At 40.7% G+C, this 19170-nt stretch overlaps 1 protein-coding gene across 5 annotated transcripts in view; it reads right to left on the bottom strand.

Annotated features, from left to right (window-relative positions):
• The window catches only part of col16a1 (collagen, type XVI, alpha 1), an 83857-nt gene that overhangs the window by 16828 nt on the left and 47859 nt on the right, over positions 1 to 19170 (bottom strand). For 4 of the 5 annotated variants that reach the window (XM_026156035.2, XM_080296404.1, XM_026156034.2 and 1 more), the window contains 28 exons: positions 18549 to 18584; positions 18113 to 18148; positions 17776 to 17901; positions 17477 to 17521; positions 17063 to 17098; positions 16923 to 16976; positions 15886 to 15936; positions 15656 to 15799; positions 14599 to 14634; positions 13609 to 13716; positions 13178 to 13300; positions 13024 to 13077; positions 12897 to 12938; positions 12486 to 12521; positions 12347 to 12400; positions 12182 to 12250; positions 12036 to 12089; positions 11590 to 11616; positions 10534 to 10587; positions 10179 to 10223; positions 9929 to 10000; positions 9098 to 9151; positions 4322 to 4372; positions 4111 to 4230; positions 3873 to 3914; positions 3717 to 3788; positions 3564 to 3608; positions 2794 to 2838 (listed from right to left, as the gene is read on the bottom strand). In XM_026156035.2, the coding sequence (XP_026011820.2) occupies positions 2794 to 2838; positions 3564 to 3608; positions 3717 to 3788; positions 3873 to 3914; positions 4111 to 4230; positions 4322 to 4372; positions 9098 to 9151; positions 9929 to 10000; positions 10179 to 10223; positions 10534 to 10587; positions 11590 to 11616; positions 12036 to 12089; positions 12182 to 12250; positions 12347 to 12400; positions 12486 to 12521; positions 12897 to 12938; positions 13024 to 13077; positions 13178 to 13300; positions 13609 to 13716; positions 14599 to 14634; positions 15656 to 15799; positions 15886 to 15936; positions 16923 to 16976; positions 17063 to 17098; positions 17477 to 17521; positions 17776 to 17901; positions 18113 to 18148; positions 18549 to 18584 (1731 nt within the window). The remainder of the gene's footprint in view (positions 1 to 2793; positions 2839 to 3563; positions 3609 to 3716; positions 3789 to 3872; positions 3915 to 4110; positions 4231 to 4321; positions 4373 to 9097; positions 9152 to 9928; positions 10001 to 10178; positions 10224 to 10533; positions 10588 to 11589; positions 11617 to 12035; positions 12090 to 12181; positions 12251 to 12346; positions 12401 to 12485; positions 12522 to 12896; positions 12939 to 13023; positions 13078 to 13177; positions 13301 to 13608; positions 13717 to 14598; positions 14635 to 15655; positions 15800 to 15885; positions 15937 to 16922; positions 16977 to 17062; positions 17099 to 17476; positions 17522 to 17775; positions 17902 to 18112; positions 18149 to 18548; positions 18585 to 19170) is intronic. The other variant, XM_026156037.2, reaches the window with a different exon arrangement.

Here is a 19170-nt window from a genome sequence, read left to right as displayed (position 1 = left end):
ATATATATATATATATATATATTAGAGATGGACCGATCCGATATTACGTATCGGTATCGGTCCGATACTGACCTAAATTACTGGATCGGATATCGGAGAAAAATAAAAAATGTAATCCGATCCATTAAATATCACGAAAGCACCTCACAAAACTTGCAACACACTGTAACTCACCTCAGAACGTTAGCACGTCGAGCAGTATGCATCACGTGATAGAGCGCCTGTGGCATGCGGGACCTGTCGGTGGTCTGGATAGCATTTGGAGCTTCGCTAGCAACCTGGCATTTCATCTCCGACAAAGTTATCCCGAGAGAAGTAAAGCAAGTGTGTAAGTCCATCTCTGAATGTTTGTAAAGCATTCCTGCGTTAAGCTTAACGAGCGACTGCCTCTCGCTCTCCGGCTGCTACTTCAATCGTGAAACTGCTTAAATGATCAGCTGATCGGCTTTTCTGTCGCGAGTCTGTCTCTTGTTTGTTTTTAGCCCACTTTGCACCAGAAAGAGGAAACCAGCGGCTGAACAACAGCAGCACGTTTAAGCTTGATAAGCTGTTGTTAGAATTTATTTAATATTACTTTCTACACCAGGATCTTTTTCTACGTAGCTGACGGCTGGTAACTGTGCAGGGGCGGATCTAACAAAGTTTAGCCAGGGGGGCCGATAGGGCATGAACAGGGAAAAGGGGGCACCAAGACATACTTTTCTTTCTTATTCTCATTTAAAATGTCCAGCTTTTAATAAATAATTATCTGACACCCAAAGTTTTAATTTGATGTAAAATGAATAGAAGTCAATTACTGTATATAGTGACTATTAAGTCTAATATACTCTAGTAAGCTATAGTACTTTTTACTTTGGGAAGGTACCATCTGTGCAGTCTGCAATTTTGTTGAAGAAAGATGTTGAATCTATTTAATATTTCTTGAAAAATAATTGATTTCTGTGCATTTTTTTTTCACACTGCATCAAATTAAGGTTGATTATGTCGATTAAGCATCATGAGGTGGAGCGTGAGGGGTGGTTCCCTATTTTTTATTTATTTCTTTTTGTTGTTGCTGGGAGTTGGAACCCTATTAGTTAGGTTGCTTAATATTTACGCTAAGTACTCTTTAAAATACCAGAATAGTGAGGATGGTGTAGGTTTAAGTTTATTAGATTGATCAGTATTGCTGAACTATGAAATATTTTTTTTTGTATACAGGTATAACAGAATAGCTTTAGTGTAGTTGTTGTTTTAAACTTGAGTATGAACTTGCAGACTTGCAAAATGCAGCAAGATATTTAAAAAACAGTTTTGTTGATTAAAAAACACTATATCGGATTCATATCGGTATCGGCAGATATCCAAATTTATGATATCGGTATCGGTATCGGACATAAAAAAGTGGTATCGTGCCATCTCTAATATATATATATATATATATATATATACATACATATATACACACACACACACACACACACACACACACACACTCTCACTGGCCACATTTTTAGGTATACCTGCTCAACTGCTCATTAATGCAAATATCTGAACAGCTGATCATGTGTCAGCAACTCGGTGGATTTACAGTTGTGGCCAAAAGTTGCGTCAAAACCAGATTTTTTCATTTCTTTGCCAAGAAAAGTCTTTAAAATCATTTTAATTATTCTTCACTGTATAGTGATACTGAAGCAAAGTGCATGAACAAAACCAAACAACTGTGCATTTGCCAAAACTGCCGGCTACGACTGTGGTCATGCAGATGTAGTCAAGACGATCTGCTGAAGCTCAAACTGATCAGAATGCGCAAGAAATACCAGTTAAGTGACTTTGGGTGCCTGGCTGTTTCTGACTATTTTAGAAACTGCTGATCTGCTTGGGCTTTCCCACACAACCGTTTACAGAGAGTGATCCAAAAAAGAGAAAATATCCAGAGAGTGGCAGCTCTCTGTGAGAAAATGCCTTGGCGATGCCAGAGGTCAGAGAAATGCCAGATTGCTTTGAGAGATGACAGAAAGGAAATAGTCACTCAAATAACCACTCATTACACCCAAAGTATGCAGAAGAGTATCATGTCAAACCTTGAAGCAGAAGACTACACCAGGTGCCACGTCTTTTAGCCAAGGCACGGGCTCAGCAAAATTGGACAATAGATGATTGGAAAAAAATGCTAAATGGCCTGATGAGTCTGCTGCAAGTGTCATAATGGTGTGGGAGATGTTTCCTTAGCACACAGTATTCCCATCTTCTGATGACTCCTTCTAGCAGGATAATGCTCCATTTTCTTTCATTGATCCAATTCAGAGTTGCAGAGGAGGGCTAGAGGCTATCTTAGTTGTCATAGGGTGAACGGTAGGACATGTCACCAGTCTGTTGCAGGGCTCACAAAGAAAAACAGACAACCATTCACATCCAGGTCCAATTTAGAATGGCCACTTAACCTGCCTCACTAACTGCATGTCTTTAAACCGTGGGAAAGAACCCACACAGACACAGAGGGGAACAAACCCCACACAGATGATGGATTTGAACTCAGTACCTTCTTTCTTCGAAGCAACAGTGCTAACCACCCCACCAACATGCTACACGCTACATCGCCCAAAGCTCAAATCATCTCAAACTGGTTTCCTAAACATGAGGACAAGTCCTCTGTGCTCAAATGGCCTTCACAGCAACCACATCTCAATCCAATAAAGACCTTTGGGATGTAGAGGAATCAAAGATTCACCATGGGTGTGCGGCTGATAAATTTTGCCTTTGCTAAATAAAATGGGAAAATAACTGAAGTCTGAGAATTTAAATGAAACTTACAGGTAAACCAGGTGGGCCCTGAGAACCTGGAAATCCAGGAGGTCCCTGCAGATAGAAAATAATGAAAGGAACACTTTAAAACACCTGAGACATAAAAGTAACAAGAATACACACAGGAAAAAAAACAATTTACCCCTTTTGTTTAAGCTGGTTTCAATTTGTTCCTGACAATTAGGTGAATGCTGCACCAGGCATGCCAACAGAGAGCTCTAGTGTGGGTTTGTGTGAGTCAGCCTTTCAGAGTTTAGTGTTATGGCACCCAGTGCGCAACATTTTCACTGGGGCCAGCAGGGGGCTCTGTGATTTCATGGAAAGTGGAAGGAATAAACCTCCACCAAGTCACTTCAATTGCAAGCTTTGAGACAAAAACCCAACGGTGCTGTCCTACAATAATCATAACAAGAAAAAAGGGGAAAAAATGATTTTTTCCCCCCACTCACAGAAGTACCGGCAAACTAATGTAAGGCAGTGATTAAAATGCACTTTATAGTTTTTGAACATTTTTTTGTTGATAACAGATTTTTCAGAGTGGTAAGTTGGAGAAAGATGTCATCAAAGTAGTGGAAAACTTTTTCTTAGTATCTTAAAATGGGAGATGCAGGCTCATACATATGAAAGATTAAGATTCCAGAGTAAGAGCCCACTGTTACAGCTTCCTAGTGTTATGATTTTTATTAAAGAAAACCAGCCAGAACACAGTAGGTTCACCCTGCTGCAAATCAACTTCTGATGAAGCTGAACTAAAGCTGAAATGTAGCTAAAACTCTTACCATGTTTCCGGGCATTCCCGCTTGGCCTCTTTCTCCGGATGGACCCTGAAGTAAACATGAAGAATAAAGATCTCTGTAAAGTAATTTGCATATACATACTACAACAAAAACATAAGAAAATGATATTATGCACATGAAGACACTCTGACTCACTGGATCTCCTTTTGTTCCCGGTGATCCAGGCATTCCTGGGATTCCAGGTGTTCCCACACAAGGCTGATCGCCCTGTGAGATGAAGAAATAAAATACCAGGAAGTGAGCACGCAAGTCTCTGTCATTGTAAACACACAGGCACTGACTTCAACTAACCCTTGGTTGTGTTGCCTGCTCCGTCTGCAGTCTCTCCAAACACTGCAAGCAGACAGGGCGACAGCTTATCAGACCAATGCCTTACTGTCACACTGAGAGCCAACCACATTAAGCCATGCACAGTAGAATTTAATGCAAAACGCCATTGCCATTTTGCATTTAGCAAACGTATTGCAGCTGGTCTATTATTTCCTATGATTCTGAATCTGGAGAATCACAGAGTACATGCGAGCCTCACCAAGTCACAGCTGTCCAAGGGAGTTACGCCAGGCCTGCCCTGGTCTCCCTTTTCTCCCTTGGCACCAACCATCCCCGGCACCCCTGGCAACCCTTGGGAACATCCCCCTTCGCAGTCATCCTGTGTCACACACAATGAAACAAGCACACATGTGTATACCCAAACACGCCGTGCCATTCCCATTGCATGAAAGTTTTAATGATAAACTTACATCCTGACTTCCCGGGGAGTCTCGAGGCAGTTGGTTTGGTCCGATGTAAGGCTGCAGAATAGGCATGGAGATGGAAATTCCATGAATGTGATTTTAAACATTAAACTTAAAAATGACCACTCACATTACAGCCACCGACTCTGCTCTGGCTTATTTGAGAGAAAACAAAAATACTTTATGTTCTCCAAGCACAGTTCAAGGACAATGTTGTAACTAAGCCAAGTTACTTTAACAATTAAATAATGTCATAATACCATTATTTCTTAATAATGCAAGAGTACAATGCAAAATCCCTTTGGTAAGGTATAGTAACATTTATCGTATAGACAGTCTGTACAATGACTGTCTATTGTTTAGATGTTTATTGTACAGACTTGTACTAGAAATTGAACGCAGTAGCCTGGTACCAGTTGAGTATCGCATTTTAATTCTGCCAGAAAAAACAGACCCACATAGGAGGGTCATTCTCATACAAAAAAAAAAAATTGGTTTGTCAAAGTAAGAAAGTTGCAAACATTTACTAAAAATGTCTAAGCTGGCAGATCGCAGTTAGGCAAGTCAACATTTTGCTGCGGTAAAGGTTTAGCTTAAGACACAAACTTTCCGGTGGCAACTGTGTCTGCTAGCCGACCAAACATAGTCTTGTTGTCACTGTCATTTTCTAGTATTTGTCTTGCTATTTTGCTGAACAAATACGATTTCACAGAGTTGTTGAAATTCCACACTTGATGGGGTACACTTCACTTTATCACCGAGGGCTGCTTTATCACCCAAAGCTGCAGAAACCTGGTACAAACTGTCACAACCTTTGCAAGCAATATGTCTGTGTATGACTATCTCATTCCGCAAAATGTCACAACAAAACAAATTACCGAGGCTCCAGAACTGAAGGCATTTCAAGCGAGAGACACATCCAAGCTGAGAACTAAATTTTTGTTCCTATCACAGTACGTGAGCTCAATCATTGCTTTTTGCTGGGCAAGAGATGGGGGTACGCCCTGGACAGGTCACTTTAGAACATGCTTGTTTTTGGACTGTGGAAGAAAGCCGGGATGAAGCCGGGATGCAATATTAAAAAAGAGACACCGAGAGAGAGAACAAAAACTCATTTTTTTCTTTCTATTAAATCAAGTCCAAAAGAGAAAAACTTCAAACTCAGAGAGATAAACAAATGCCACAACAGAGTGACAATCTCCAGTTATTATAAATCCTGAAACACAACTGCTCATTACACACACCCATCGCATCTACTGTGAAAGGCGGTCAGCACCCTATCAAAGCAGTGGGACCCTTTCCACTGAGTGAGTATGTCAATAGCACCTGGCCTGGTTTCAAAGTCATTACAAACCCATTTGACATTGTTCAAACTGGAGCTAATAGCTGTGAAGGCTATTTTATGCCGCACGCTATTGGTGATTATTTGAGCTAAAACGAGGCCTCGTGCATTAACAGGCTCGCTCAAAAGAAAGTTCTCTATAATTTTTGCATGTATAATTTTACGTCAGTTATAGGAATAATGTTTACTTCTGCCACGCTGCAAAGGCATGTGCCAAATTGCAAATTTGGACAAATGTGTTGTGCAAAGGTGAGCGCGTGGAGGACAGAGTTCAAACTTTTCCACTGGAGGCTTATGCTACAACTCTTCCCTCCCCGATTTCCAAGCAGACTGTGACTGCGTGTACGCACAGACGGTGCTTTATGTGCTCGTATTCAACACTTGTCTGCAGTTTCTATAAGATCTTTTTTTTTTTAAAAGTAGGACATTTGTTTTCTTCACTGAACTACTTGTTGAAATACTGCATTGAAGGTTAAGTTGCCCTTGAGAGCTGGCTGGAGATCATCATTGATGTTCCTAAAATTAAATTAAGTTATAAACAGACTTGAAAGAAAGCAATACTGACAGCATATGCAGAAGAATCAGAAAGCACAGATTAGTTCGCAACACCTTATTTCACCACTTTGTCTTTGTCCTTGCACTTACTGTCATGAGAAAAGAAATTACCTTCAGAGATTTTCAAACACACCTGAGGCTAGAAAAGGAACAGCCTAGCACTCAGTCAGTCATCTTGAAGCATGCAGGCATACACAGTGGGGGAAATAATTATTTCATCCCCTGCTGCATTTATATTTGCTCGCTTACAAAGAAATGAACAGTCTCTTATTCTTGTGGTAGTTTCATTTTCATGGAGACAGACGGAATATAAACCAAAAATCCAGAAAATGAAATAAGTATTTGATCCCCAACAACCCAGTCACAATTCTGGCTCCCACAGATCGATTGTAGATTACAATCAATCAATCAATCAGCCAATCAGTTACAGAGACTCCAGCTTTCAGCATATTATATTTATAAAGTACACACTTCAGCTTAAACTTGTTCTCAACGCAGACAAAACAAAGCTCATGTTGTTTTCTAAATCAAGGAGACGAGCCCAAACAATCCCATCAGTAACCACTCTTGAAGGTAATAAAATAGAGTTGGTTCACACCTATAAATATCTGGGAATCTTAATTGATGACTCGTTTACCTTCAAACCACATGTAGAGAATCTTGTGAAAAACCTGAAGTTAAAACTGAGATTTTATTTTCAAAATAAGTTGTGTTTCTCTTTTAATACAAAGAAGCGGCTTGTTGCTGCAACATTCTTGCCTGTGCTGGATTATGGTGATATTCTATATATGAATGCTTCTGCTCAATGTCTTCGAATGGTTGATTCTGTGTATCATGCTTCTCTGAGGTTCATCACTAACTGTAAATTTCAGACTCACCACTGTGAGTTATACTCTCAGGTAGGACGGCCTGCTTTGGTAAGTCGGAGGAACTCTCATTTATACAGTTTTATATATAAGGCGATACTTGGGTTGCTGCCTTCTTATCTATGTTCCCTGCTTGTAATGAAACATGCTGGTCGGTATTCTCTTCATCCGCATGGCTACTTGTTGCTTTCTGTTCCATTTGCCCGAACTGAACTTGGTAAAAGAGCTTTTGTCCATTTAGCACCCTTGGCCTGGAACAAACTGCAGAAGGAATGGAAAATGACTGAATTCATTTCATTAAGTGCTTTTAAATCTAAACTACGAATCCTTGAGCCCAGTCCATAACATGTAACTGTTTCAATTAGATTGATTGTCATTTTAACTGACTTTTTTATTTTTATTTGAATTTTATTTTATATTTTATTTGTATTCTTTCACTTATTGTTGCATGTGTGTTGTTGCTGCCTGTGTTTGAGTAATTTCTGTAACTGTGAGACATCTGCTGCTGCCTATCTTGGCCAGGTCTCCCTTGAAAAAGAGGTTTTTAATCTCAATGGGATCTTCCTGGTTAAATAAAGGTTAATAAATAAATAAATAAATAAATGAATAAATAATACACCTGTCCATAAAATCAATGTCACCTGTTTCATTTACAATTCTTCATAAATAGAAGAAATATAAAATAACTGTCAATAGCCCTGGGTCTAGAGCTCATTGGGGTGTGGATGGTCATGAGTAAGGTGGTGGATCATTCCAAAACTACACGGGAGGAGCATATTAGTAATCTGAATCCAGATGGGACCACAGTGACCAAGAACACCGTTTAGTAACACACTTTGCTGTAATGGACTGAAATCTTGAAGCACAAGCACAAGTCTTCCCTCAAGCAGAACACTGAAGATGGGTCTTCTACCATCACAATGACCCAAAACAAACCACAGAAGCAACAAAGAAGTGGCTAAAGAAGAAGCAGGTTAAGGTCATGGAAGCCTAGACAGTCTCCAGACCTCAGTGCTAGAGAAATTCTGTGGAGGGAGCTGAAGCTTCAAGTTACCAAATAGCAGCCAAGAAACTTTAAGGATTTTGAGGGTCTCCATAAAGAGGAGTGGACCAAAAAACACCTGGTGACCAACTACAAGAAATGTCTTTGGTCTTCCTTGGGGATCGAATACTTATTTCATTCAGTGACATGCAAATCAATGTATAACTTTTATTTAATGTGTTTTTATGGATTTTCCGTTTATATTCCGTCTCTCCAGTAAAATGAAACTAGCAAAAAATTACAAAATTATAATTCCTTTGTAAGTGAGCAACTTCTTTAGGGGTGGCTGTAGCTCAGGAGGTAGAGCAGGTCACCTACTGATCGGAAGGTTGATGGTTCAATCCTTGGCTCCTCCAGTTTGCATGTCAAGTATCCTTGGGCAAGATACTAACCCCAAGTTGCTCTCCATCAGAGTGTGAATGTAGTTAGATAACACTAAGTATAGATAAAGTGCTTGTGAGAATGGGTGAATGTGGCATGTTGTATAGAGCGCCTCGAGTACTCCGAGAGAGTAGAAAAGCGCTCTATAAGCATCAGTCCATTTACTTGTGAATTCAGCAAGTGCTCAAATAATTATTTTCTCCACTTTGTACTGTACGAGCCAGATACCTACATGCCACCTTTTAATTTTGTCCAACAAAAAAACAAACTTCCTTCCTCTCGCATCAGCGGTTTCAAATTAAAAGCAGAAAAGCAGGATTTGTGCTTCAAATACAGAATTTAACAAAAGTAAACACAGCACATTTTGGGGCAGAGTATATAAACCACTTTAATCATGATGTAATAAAGTTTGTGAAAAACTAAATGTTTAGAAAATAAACTCATGAGTCTTCCCTTCTTGGGAATATCTTATATATAATTCCACTTCCTGCCATATGTATTTATTTCGTGCTTTTGCATCATTTATACACAAGGCCCCAGATCTCAAATCAGCAGATAAGAGCCGCCTCTCCTCCTTTTTCTCTATTATTACTTACGATGTTTCCAGGCAAACCCGGTTTCCCCGGTAGCCCGTCGTTTCCAGGGATACCCTGAAAGAAGGAACTGAGGTTGAACTAGTTTGTTGCCAATCGAGGGCTAGCCACTCCCATCGGCACCAATGGTAAAGGCAGAGTCAAAGGGGCAGTGCCAAAATGACGAAACCTCTTCCCTCTCCGGCCATGTCTTATGAAACTTGGAAAAAAAAAATCTCGGAACACTACTGAATTTAAAAAAACAAAAAACAAATGCACTCTTTTCAAAGACATGATATCTCCAACCCAGTCACTTCTAGAGTTTCTTACGCCTTTGACTCTTGCAGCACAGATCAGAGCATCACTTTATTTGAAGGTCTGTTTAAATGAAAAAAAAAGAAAAAACTTCTCAAATGAGCCAAATTCATACTTTGAGTAAGCTTTGCATCATTTGGTGTATTTAAAGCCAGACCTTCAAATAACTGTTCATGTCTTGACTGACATTCAGAAAGCTTGCTCAGTTGCTTCCCACATGGGTTAAAGCTCGAAGCACCAGATGGGTTAGTGCGTTTTTGAAGTTTAAACTTGATTTGATCCTTAACCTGCTTGTGTCCAAGCTACTGCACACATACTTTATATAATGACAGTTCATTTCCTACATGCATAATATGGATTTAATTCACCCATGAAAATGCAAAGCACGTTAAAGCCTTATTTATGAACCCAAATTGCCCAAGCTCAAAGCCTACATAAGTAGCTTCTTTTTTTCAATTCAGCATAATGAAGCAGCTTCTGAATTGAAGCAAAGACATAACCCCTCCCCCCTGACCATCCTACTTGCACTCTCGCTTATACCTGAGGTCCTTGGCTTCCAATAACTCCCTGAGGCCCAGGGGGTCCAGGTGGGCCAGGAGGTCCTGGGGGACCCTGCAACATATGAAGGGAGGACCACAAATTATTACATTATAGTCTGACAGTGAAACCCCCCAAAAAAGGAGACGAGCGCTGCGATTTTCCAAACAAAGTTTGCAAGGTAACAACAGACACACAGCGTTCACACAAAGCCTAAGCTGTCATACAGGACGGCTCGGCTGACAGATCAGACCTGAGGCCCGGGCTGCCACGTGTTTATTGGAGTTCCTGGAGCTCCCTGCAAGGCAAGAATAGTCAAAATCAGAGATGCACCTTTGCTCGCAGGATATACAGAAAGCACACAGTGTGATGTTAAGAATTACACAACAAATGTCAAACTACAGAAAACTGTGGAAGAGCAAAAAAAAGAGAGAAAAATAAATTTAAAAAAAAACTCAGCAGTTTCTTTTTTCTCAACATGTTACCTTTGGACTCGCACCAAATCATCCGACCTGTGCTCTTAAAACATACACTGAGCAGCAATGCTCTCTCTACTTTAGATGAATTTGCCTGTCCACGTGTAGCGATTCCAGCATGGGTGTACTTACAGGTCCGCCTACGCCCGTGTGCGGCATTAGGCAGCCGCACTCTCCAGGTTCACCCTGAAATATACATAAAAAAGACCCCAAAAAGCAGATCTTTAAAAAAAGAATCAAACAGTAAAGTGAAACTGGGCACGATTTTAAGCACAGGCTGCAAAAACGAGCCCTCATTCAAGATTAAAACTGCTCTTGTTACAGGAAGAAAGCCAGAACTCTTTCAGCTTTCGTGGCACTTTTGTTCCGTTTTGTTAAATCTTGATGTGTTACAAAGACACTTGTAACTGGCAGGGATTTAAAGTTGCTGTTTTTTTTTTTATTATTCATACTGTGTCAGGAATATGAAGTGCAGCAATACACAAAACTGCCCAAAAAGCTTTAACTTTTGCATATATACAATGAACATGCAATTGTACAATTACACAAATACAGCTAACATAAGAGGAAACCACATAATATCTCTTCATATGCATCTGTTCTCACTATAGTCCAACCAAAATCATTTTTTTCAGAGTATGCATGAGCCACAGAGTCTTAATAAATCCACAGAATAAAGGCTAAGTTACCACTTGCACATTTTTTCTGTTTTCGGATTTTTTTTCCAACTTCTTATTCTTTCTTAACTTTATTCTTCTTTTCACCTCAGCCCTCACAAACAACTCTGCCCCCACATCGTATACCCCTCCCGACCCTTAAACTCTGCCTCTGCCACGTCTTCATCTCTCCCACCCGCTCGGTGACAGTCTGGACCAGTGGCTCTGATGAATTCAGTAATTAATAGTCTCGCACACGCTCTCTCTTAAGGCCCCCAAAACTCCTCTTGTCTGCCAGCAACAGTACACTTGTCACCTCCACTGCTACTCTATATGTGCCCTGAGGCCGGTGCGTGCACATACATGTGTGTGTGTGTATGCGTGTGTGTGTGTGTGTGTGTGAGACAAGGGATTGGGCAAGGCTGGTGTGGTAGTGGGGTGTTGAGCCATCTCTTGTGATTACCATCTGTTCCACCCTCTTTATATTAAAACCCCTCCAGTTTCCTTCATCCAAGCAAAACGGTAGACTTACCTTGTCCCCTTTAGCTCCATCAAGCCCCTGCAAGAGTAGGAGACAGAGCAAACACACACACACAGACACACACACACACGAACAGACACACACACACACGCACACACAAAGACAAACACTTAGTTACTCTTGCTTTGTTGTTTCAGAAGAAAGCTCACGGGGCAGTGAGCTGAGAGCAGATCAGGGGACGGAGGATGAGATGGGAGCAGACATCGCCTCTGTTATGGATCGAGGCAGACATCCTTGGTTACAAATGATGCCTAAATCAAGGACAATTCCCAAAGAAGCTCAAAGAAAATTAAAAGTCTGAAAAGACGCTAACGCACGGGCGACAACTCGAGTTTGCCACTTGAATTTCTCTGACAACTCTCTGAATTGCAGATTCATAAGTAACAAAAACATGTGAAAAACATGTGATTGAAACAGACTTTAAATGAACAACTCACAGGTCTTCCATCAGCTCCCGGCAGTCCCGTGGAGCCGCGGGCTCCATCTCTACCCTGTGGGTCAAAAAAGGAAATAGGAGAGGGTGTTTGAAAACATATAAGCATTACATCATATGGAGAGGCAGAAAGACATATTTACGTCATACCGGGGGGCCTGTTACTCCAACGCCCAGGGGACCAGGTGGTCCAGGAAACCCAGAGTCACCTTTGAAGCCCTGCGAACAGTAAAAACCCAACACATAAGTTTAAAGAGGGTTCATGTAACTGTACAAAGGCAATTTAGAGTTTAAGTCACTTGTTTTTTCTGCTACCTTCTCCCCTGCAGGGCCAGCAGGCCCAGGTAATCCTCTGGCACCAGCAGGTCCCTGTACAAAAAGCAGAGATTAGACTAAAGTCTATGTATGCAGTGTAAAGAAATAACAAAGCACTTTAAAAATAGGAGAAGCCTACTACAAGTCCTGGGAGTCCTCTTGGTCCCTCTTCACCCTATGATGGAAACACAAACAACAACAACAAAAAAAAAGAATCTGAAGGTTAACGAAGTCTGGGGAGAAAAGAGCAAAGATATGGACAAAGACTGACAAATCAATGAGCTGTTATTCCGCGAGAGGTCAAAGGATTTGAGAGAGAAGAAACTCCCAAATTACTTTATGGTGGTTATTTACAACTCCACTGTCAGACCTGCGAGACCGTAAAACTCTAATCGCTGATGTCATGGGGGAATTTGGTGCAGTGAGATTAAAACAGCATCCACCTAGGAGCTGCGTGAGTGTTGTGTCTAACAGCTGTTTCAAATGTCAACATCAAACTTGATCCAGATGGTTTCTTTTTTTTTTTTCCCTCAGGAGACGTCAGCCTTACTTGTGGTCCTGGAAGGCCAATTCCTGGGACTCCGACTTCTCCCTATAGACGACAAAATACATTGACAGTGAATCAGTCATCCATATTTATTTATAAACATGATAATATAATAAATGGGAATTCACACCTTGATTCCTTTGGGACCGACGGGGCCCTGCACACCAGGCAAACCTGGCTTTCCCTGAAATGACAAAAAAAACCCCAAAAAAACCAAGCTCATCATGTGCAATTCTCACAGCACAGAACTTAAAGTATATCCACTTATAAACAAGTGCCTTTACATTTTTGCCAGACTTTCCTTCTCCTGGGGGGCCGGGGTCTCCTTTCTCTCCTTTGGGGCCTGGCACAGCTACACCGTCACCCACAACAGCACCAGCAGAAGGGCAGCTGGTACACGCATCCCCCTGTAAAAAATAAACAAATAAAATAATAAAATAAAAGCAAATCAGCAAATCACAATCCAAGTAGCTCAGGACGAATCAAACTTCATTCCAACTTCTGTGTCTCCATTTAGCTAATCAGCATCAATTCTAACTCCTATTTCCTAATATGTAATAGATGCAATAGATGCTCTCAATGGATGGAGAGACAAATCTAAGTCCATTTAAAAAAAACAAATTAGATCTCTAAGGTACAGAGACACGACTGACACATTTTATACTGGCACTGGCATCAGAGGATGGAAGGTAAAGGTCCAGGAATGCTAAACTACCTTTTCTCCCTTCAAGCCCCGTTGGCCATCCCGACCATGGTCTCCAGGCAGTCCTGGGGCTCCAGTAGCTCCATCTAATCCATTCTCTCCTCGATCTCCTTGCTCACCCTGGTTAAATTGAAATTCATTGTTAAAAGGAGAGGCAGTGACCTGTATTTAGTGTGCACAATGCTCAAAATGAATTCTAGGCAGGCTTCTTTTTTTTTTCCACCAAGAACAACTAAAAGACTGTGAGTGATGCAACCTTTCTGATGGTTTCATGCTATGATACTTATTGACAGCTGGCTGCAGCATGAATTGTATCATCAAAGGTAGTGGAGAAGAAGATTTCTAGTGAGCAAACACAGACGTGAATAATGCATGATATTAATTAAAAAGGTTTTGCGATCTTATGAGAAAGAAAATGTACACGTATGGTGGATGCCACCAATACCCACAATGCAGTTTTACACTAATTGGAAACCTTTGAGTATTTACAAGGCAGCTCCACAGGGTAGCTAAGAATTCCCTCCCCAACATCAACCAGGCCAGTATTTTTGTCTGATCTATGTTTATGTGGGGAAAAAAAATCAATCTCAGTATTCCAGTAACTATCTTCCTTCACTTTGAAGTTGAAGCAGAGTGATTCCTGTGGATGACTTTCAAGGTAATTTAAGGCAGCTTGGCTCTGTTATTGGGAGATTTATTTCTCGGTTTTATAGGTAAAGTGATGCGAATGTTCCAGCACATGGATTCTGTGATCTAAAATAAGCACAATATTTAATACGCGGCGTGGGATTCCTCCAGACATCCTCGGCCTGTGCTTATGTGAGAACGCCTGGCTGCCTCTAAAGGCCACCAAAAACTCCAAATAGTCTCATTTTGTCAGCATACTGCTTTGGTTATGTGGGCACTGGGTAAATGTCACAGAATGGTTGTAGATTTCATATGTGGGGTTTAATTTCTTAACTTACTAGGTCAAACCATAGGAGACATTACTGAGTAATTTACCTTTTCTCCTTTGGCACCAGGCAGCCCTGATGGGCCCTGTAAAGTAAAAAAAAAAAAAAAGAGGATGTAAAAATGTAAAAAAAAATGCATGCACACAGGTAGAAACACAAACATGCACGTGCACTTTCAAAACACATGTGCAGTCATCTGCAAATACTGTGGGAGCCTCTATCCATTCAGATAAAATAAAAACTGTTGACACAGAGCTAACCACAGAAGCAAACAGCATGTAATTGGGGGGATGACACAAGCCAAAAGAGATTTATTATACTTAGTAGCACTTCTGTGGTAAGAGGAGATTTGCTGTATAGCCGATTTGTACAATAAGTATTATGGGTTGACGCACCCTTGAGGCACAATCTTTCAGTACCTTAAAAGTCTCACTCATCAAGATAATGCTTAATCCTTTTTACTCTGCAAGGATCGGAAAGAAGCTGCATTGGTTTTTTGGAATTTGCATAATGCGATTTGAGTTACTAATTCTGATGAAGATCACTTATGGAAGTAATGGTGTGTGCAGTGCTGTTTCCATTTTTGTTTGTTCTTGGGTTTGGTTGCAAGCTATGTCACTGTTACATGCTAATTTAGCCAAGTGGCATTGTTTCTTTTTAAGGATTTATAGAGGTTTCGTTCTGTTAAAAGGGAGTTTTTCTGTCCCACTGTCGCCAAGTTCTTGCTCATAAGGGGGTCATCTGATTGTTGGGTTTTCTCTGTCGGGGCTTTACCTTAAAAATATAAAGCACCCTGAAGCAACTGCTGTTGTGATTTGCCACTATATAAATAAATATTTTATTCCTTCTTTCATACCGTTGTGCTCTCTACAAGCAAAGCCAAGAAGGTCTTAAAAGGTGCTACCCTGTCATTAGCACTTCCATCTACATGTTTCTTTGAGATACAGTTATTTTAGCAGCAATACAGTAAAATACGCTGCACCATTTCTGTAATTTTTTCCTAACTGAAAAGAAGACAACCATACATGAACATATTAGAATAATCTAAGGTGAAGCTGTTTTTGGATTCCAAAAAGATGCTTCGAATCAGTGTGATGGATACGCACCTGTTTGCCTTCAGCCCCAAGACCTGGAGGTCCTGGTGGCCCCTGAGGGCCTGGTTCACCTTGACTGCCTTTTGCTCCCACTGGCATTTTGATATTAGCAGGTATCCGGCCAACCTCTGATGATTCACACACACCACACTCGCCCTAGGGAAAGCAAGGGAGTCAACAAGATGAGTTTGCATAATAAAAATATTAAAGGATACAAAACCAACAAATACATCCGCACTTACCTTCTCACCCTTTTGGCCCGGAGAACTAACACCAGGCTGCCCTTGTTCTCCCTTAGAATGTATAAACGTAAAAATTTAAAAACCTTGGAATAACATAACATATAAAACACTCAGTAGTAAGAAATGGAGAGGATTTCGGAGTGAAGAACCTCTAGCTGAAAACAATACCACTTGTTAAAGTAGAACTTGAGATATTTTTTATGAGATACAAAGCTTGGAAGGTAGACTTGAAAGGTTTTTTGTCTCAGTAGGAGACATGGAATATAGTGTCGTTCTTCTTTTAATAGCATGCATGCTGACATTAACAAACTTGGATGGTGAACATAGAGAATGAAGATTCCATACTCTTATCTTGTGCCAGGAAACATTGGGAGTTTATATGCTAATGCTACTTTTAATCTAAATCGCTAACTTCTGCAGCTGTGATGTATTACATTTAACTCATGCTAAACATTCACAGGTTAGGGCACAGTTCTCGCTCATTAGATTGTGGGAAGTACATATTTATATTTAGTATATATTTTCATATTCTTGGCAGTTATTATCACCACTAGAGCTACAGTTTTCATGTCAATTTCATGTGCTATTTTAGCATGCTAGCAGGGGTACTGGGGTTTTAATTTAGCAAGATGAAAAGTGTGGTAATGTTGTGTTAGTGAGCCAAAAAGAGTACCAGGGTGTTACTTTGGTGAGCTTGAGAAAGTACAAACGTGTTAATGTGACGAGATAGAAAGGGTGCAAACGTGTTAATTCAACAAACTAAAAAGAGTACCAAGGTGTTACTTAAGAGAGCTAGGAAAAGCACCAAAGTGGTACACATAGACAGGAGAAAACATTAATCTTCTAATCTTCTGAGGTGGAAAGATTAAGCCAATGCAGAAGAGTCTATACTTTCTGTATTAACCTCTGTAAACACTTTCCTGATGGGTTAATGGGCTCAGTCACTCATTTTGGATTATATTGAATAAAAAGATAAGTCTGGTTTTTAAATCTTGGCCATCAAAAGGGATCCAAAACCTTTTGACATATTTTCCTACCTTTTCACCTTTCTGTCCATCCTTGCCACTTGGTCCCCTTGATCCAGGTTTTCCCTGTCTCGTGGGCACATTTTATGATTTCAGTAAATCGGGATGTCATCCAAAAAATGATGTTTAAAAAGAACTGAATCTGAACTTACGGTCTTTCCATCAGCTCCTCTGCTGCCTGGATTACCCTGCAGTGGAGTGGAAGAAAAAAAAAAATCACAATCTAAATTTTAAGAATTAATAAAAATGGATGGGTCTTTTCAATTGGTAATTCACATTTGATAGTACAGACCCTACAGGCAGCCATCTAAAAAAATAAAAAATAAATAAGAAATAAAAAATTGGCTTTTGACTACCTAAGCTCTTCACTAATAAGTTTCCCACTGGGGAAAATCCCAATGGCAAACAGTCTGGGGCACTAAAATTAGTGCACTGCTGTGATTATCTTCCTCATGAAGTCTATTAAGAGCTTCACTCAGAAACCTACTGAGTGAGTTCCCTTTATGTAAGCCTTGTCTGCTATTGAGGTCACCTACACTGTTCATGTTTCTTTTTGTGCGACTTACCTGCTCTCCTCTAAGACCAGCCGGCCCTACATCTCCCGGCTGCCCCTGTGTAGGAGAAAAAGTGGACAATATATCATTTTAATTAAGGTACTTATCAATGCACACACATGCGAGCAAATATAGTAACAAAATCACCAATAGGAGTATAGTCAAACAACCCAATTATCCACTCAGTTTAAATATCACTGCTTCCCCTTAGTAGGTCCAAAGTCTTTTTTTGGTTGTTGTTTTTAACTTTGTGTGCAATTTGCTTCCTATTGATCACCAGAATCACATTAATCCCTCGTAAACAAGCTTACCCTCTCTCCTTTCTGCCCAATTCCAGCTTCTCCCTTCTCGCCTTTTTGCTGTTGGGTTTGGGTCATGACACCGGGGACAGAGTTAGAAAACTCTCCGAGAGTGGGGCACGCAGAACACGACTCTCCCTAAAACACACAGACGGAGCAGGGAAGTTCAGAGTGGGTCACAGACTGCCTTGAACGAATAATCAGAACAGACTCATTTGGTTCTTTGACAAGTTGCCAGTCATGGAAAAAAAGAAATCACATTAATAAGGTTAGAAACATTCTGGTGCTGCAAGACTTGTGGAAACAGGTAACTGTTTAGCCTCAAACATAAAAAAGACACAGAGCTGACCTTTTCACCTTTGGTACCATCAGATCCTGGTTCTCCCTGCCAAAACATACAAAAAGACAACAGTCAAGAAGGCATATTAGACCGAGCGCATCCTGACAAGCAGGCTTGCTTTGTCATGTCATGTCTCAGCATGGCATTGGAAGCATTCTGGCTATAACAATTAGGCAGATATGGGAGTATGTCAGTCCTGCACATACATGCATTGGGAATCGACCCACTTAGATAGCCATGTGAAGGAGTGTTGAAAGTGTGTGCACGCTGACTTTCGTCTGTACTGCTGGTTGGCTTGCTTCTGCTTTAGGAGGGAGTCGTCTACAGTACTGATGTTAGCATATCTGAATGTGTAGGAATGCAGATGAATAGGCCACGCTTCCACAGAATATGAATGAACCATAAGCTGTAAATGCATTGGGGGGGGGGGGGGGGGGCTCAATACCTTCCGTCCTTCCTTGCCATCTGCACCTCGAAGACCCTGTTAAATACAGAGAAAAGGGAAGAGGTGGGAAGAACAGGAATTATCTAGAAGCAAGAATGTTAGTTCAACTTTGTGAGAGTAAGGTCATATCTCCCCTCTCCCTCTCTGCTGCTCTACCTCGTTCTCCTTCTGCCCTAACCAGGTATGACAGATGGATACTGGCACTATTGGAAATCGTTGCACAGTGAATCTCATAAGGCTTGAGATTTATATTCTTTTTTCCCCCACCACAAATCATTCTCTATTTCACCTGCTGGGGTAAGTGGGAAGATGCGGAATGAACAGAAAGAGAAACACAATGCACAGGGTGCCGAGTCCTGACTCACTAGAGAAACAGAGAGACGAGTTAAGATTACATTAAGAAAAAGCCCTTTGCCTTGGAGGATAAACTTTTGACAGCATATCACGCCTTCTCCCCTTGAGCTGCTGCAATACTGTGAGAATTTCAAGGGCAAATAAAAGCCCAAGGTAGACATAAATGCCACACTTTCCCTCTGAATGATAAGAAAAATAAAAAAATATGCGTTATCAAAAAAAAAAAAAAAAGTGTGCTCAAGGTTCAATTGTCAGCTACAACTCTGAC

The sequence above is a fragment of the Astatotilapia calliptera genome, chromosome 22 (assembly GCF_964374335.1).
Source record: "Astatotilapia calliptera chromosome 22, fAstCal68.1, whole genome shotgun sequence".
Taxonomy (NCBI): domain Eukaryota; kingdom Metazoa; phylum Chordata; class Actinopteri; order Cichliformes; family Cichlidae; genus Astatotilapia; species Astatotilapia calliptera.
This window is presented reverse-complemented; position numbering and strand designations above follow the sequence as displayed.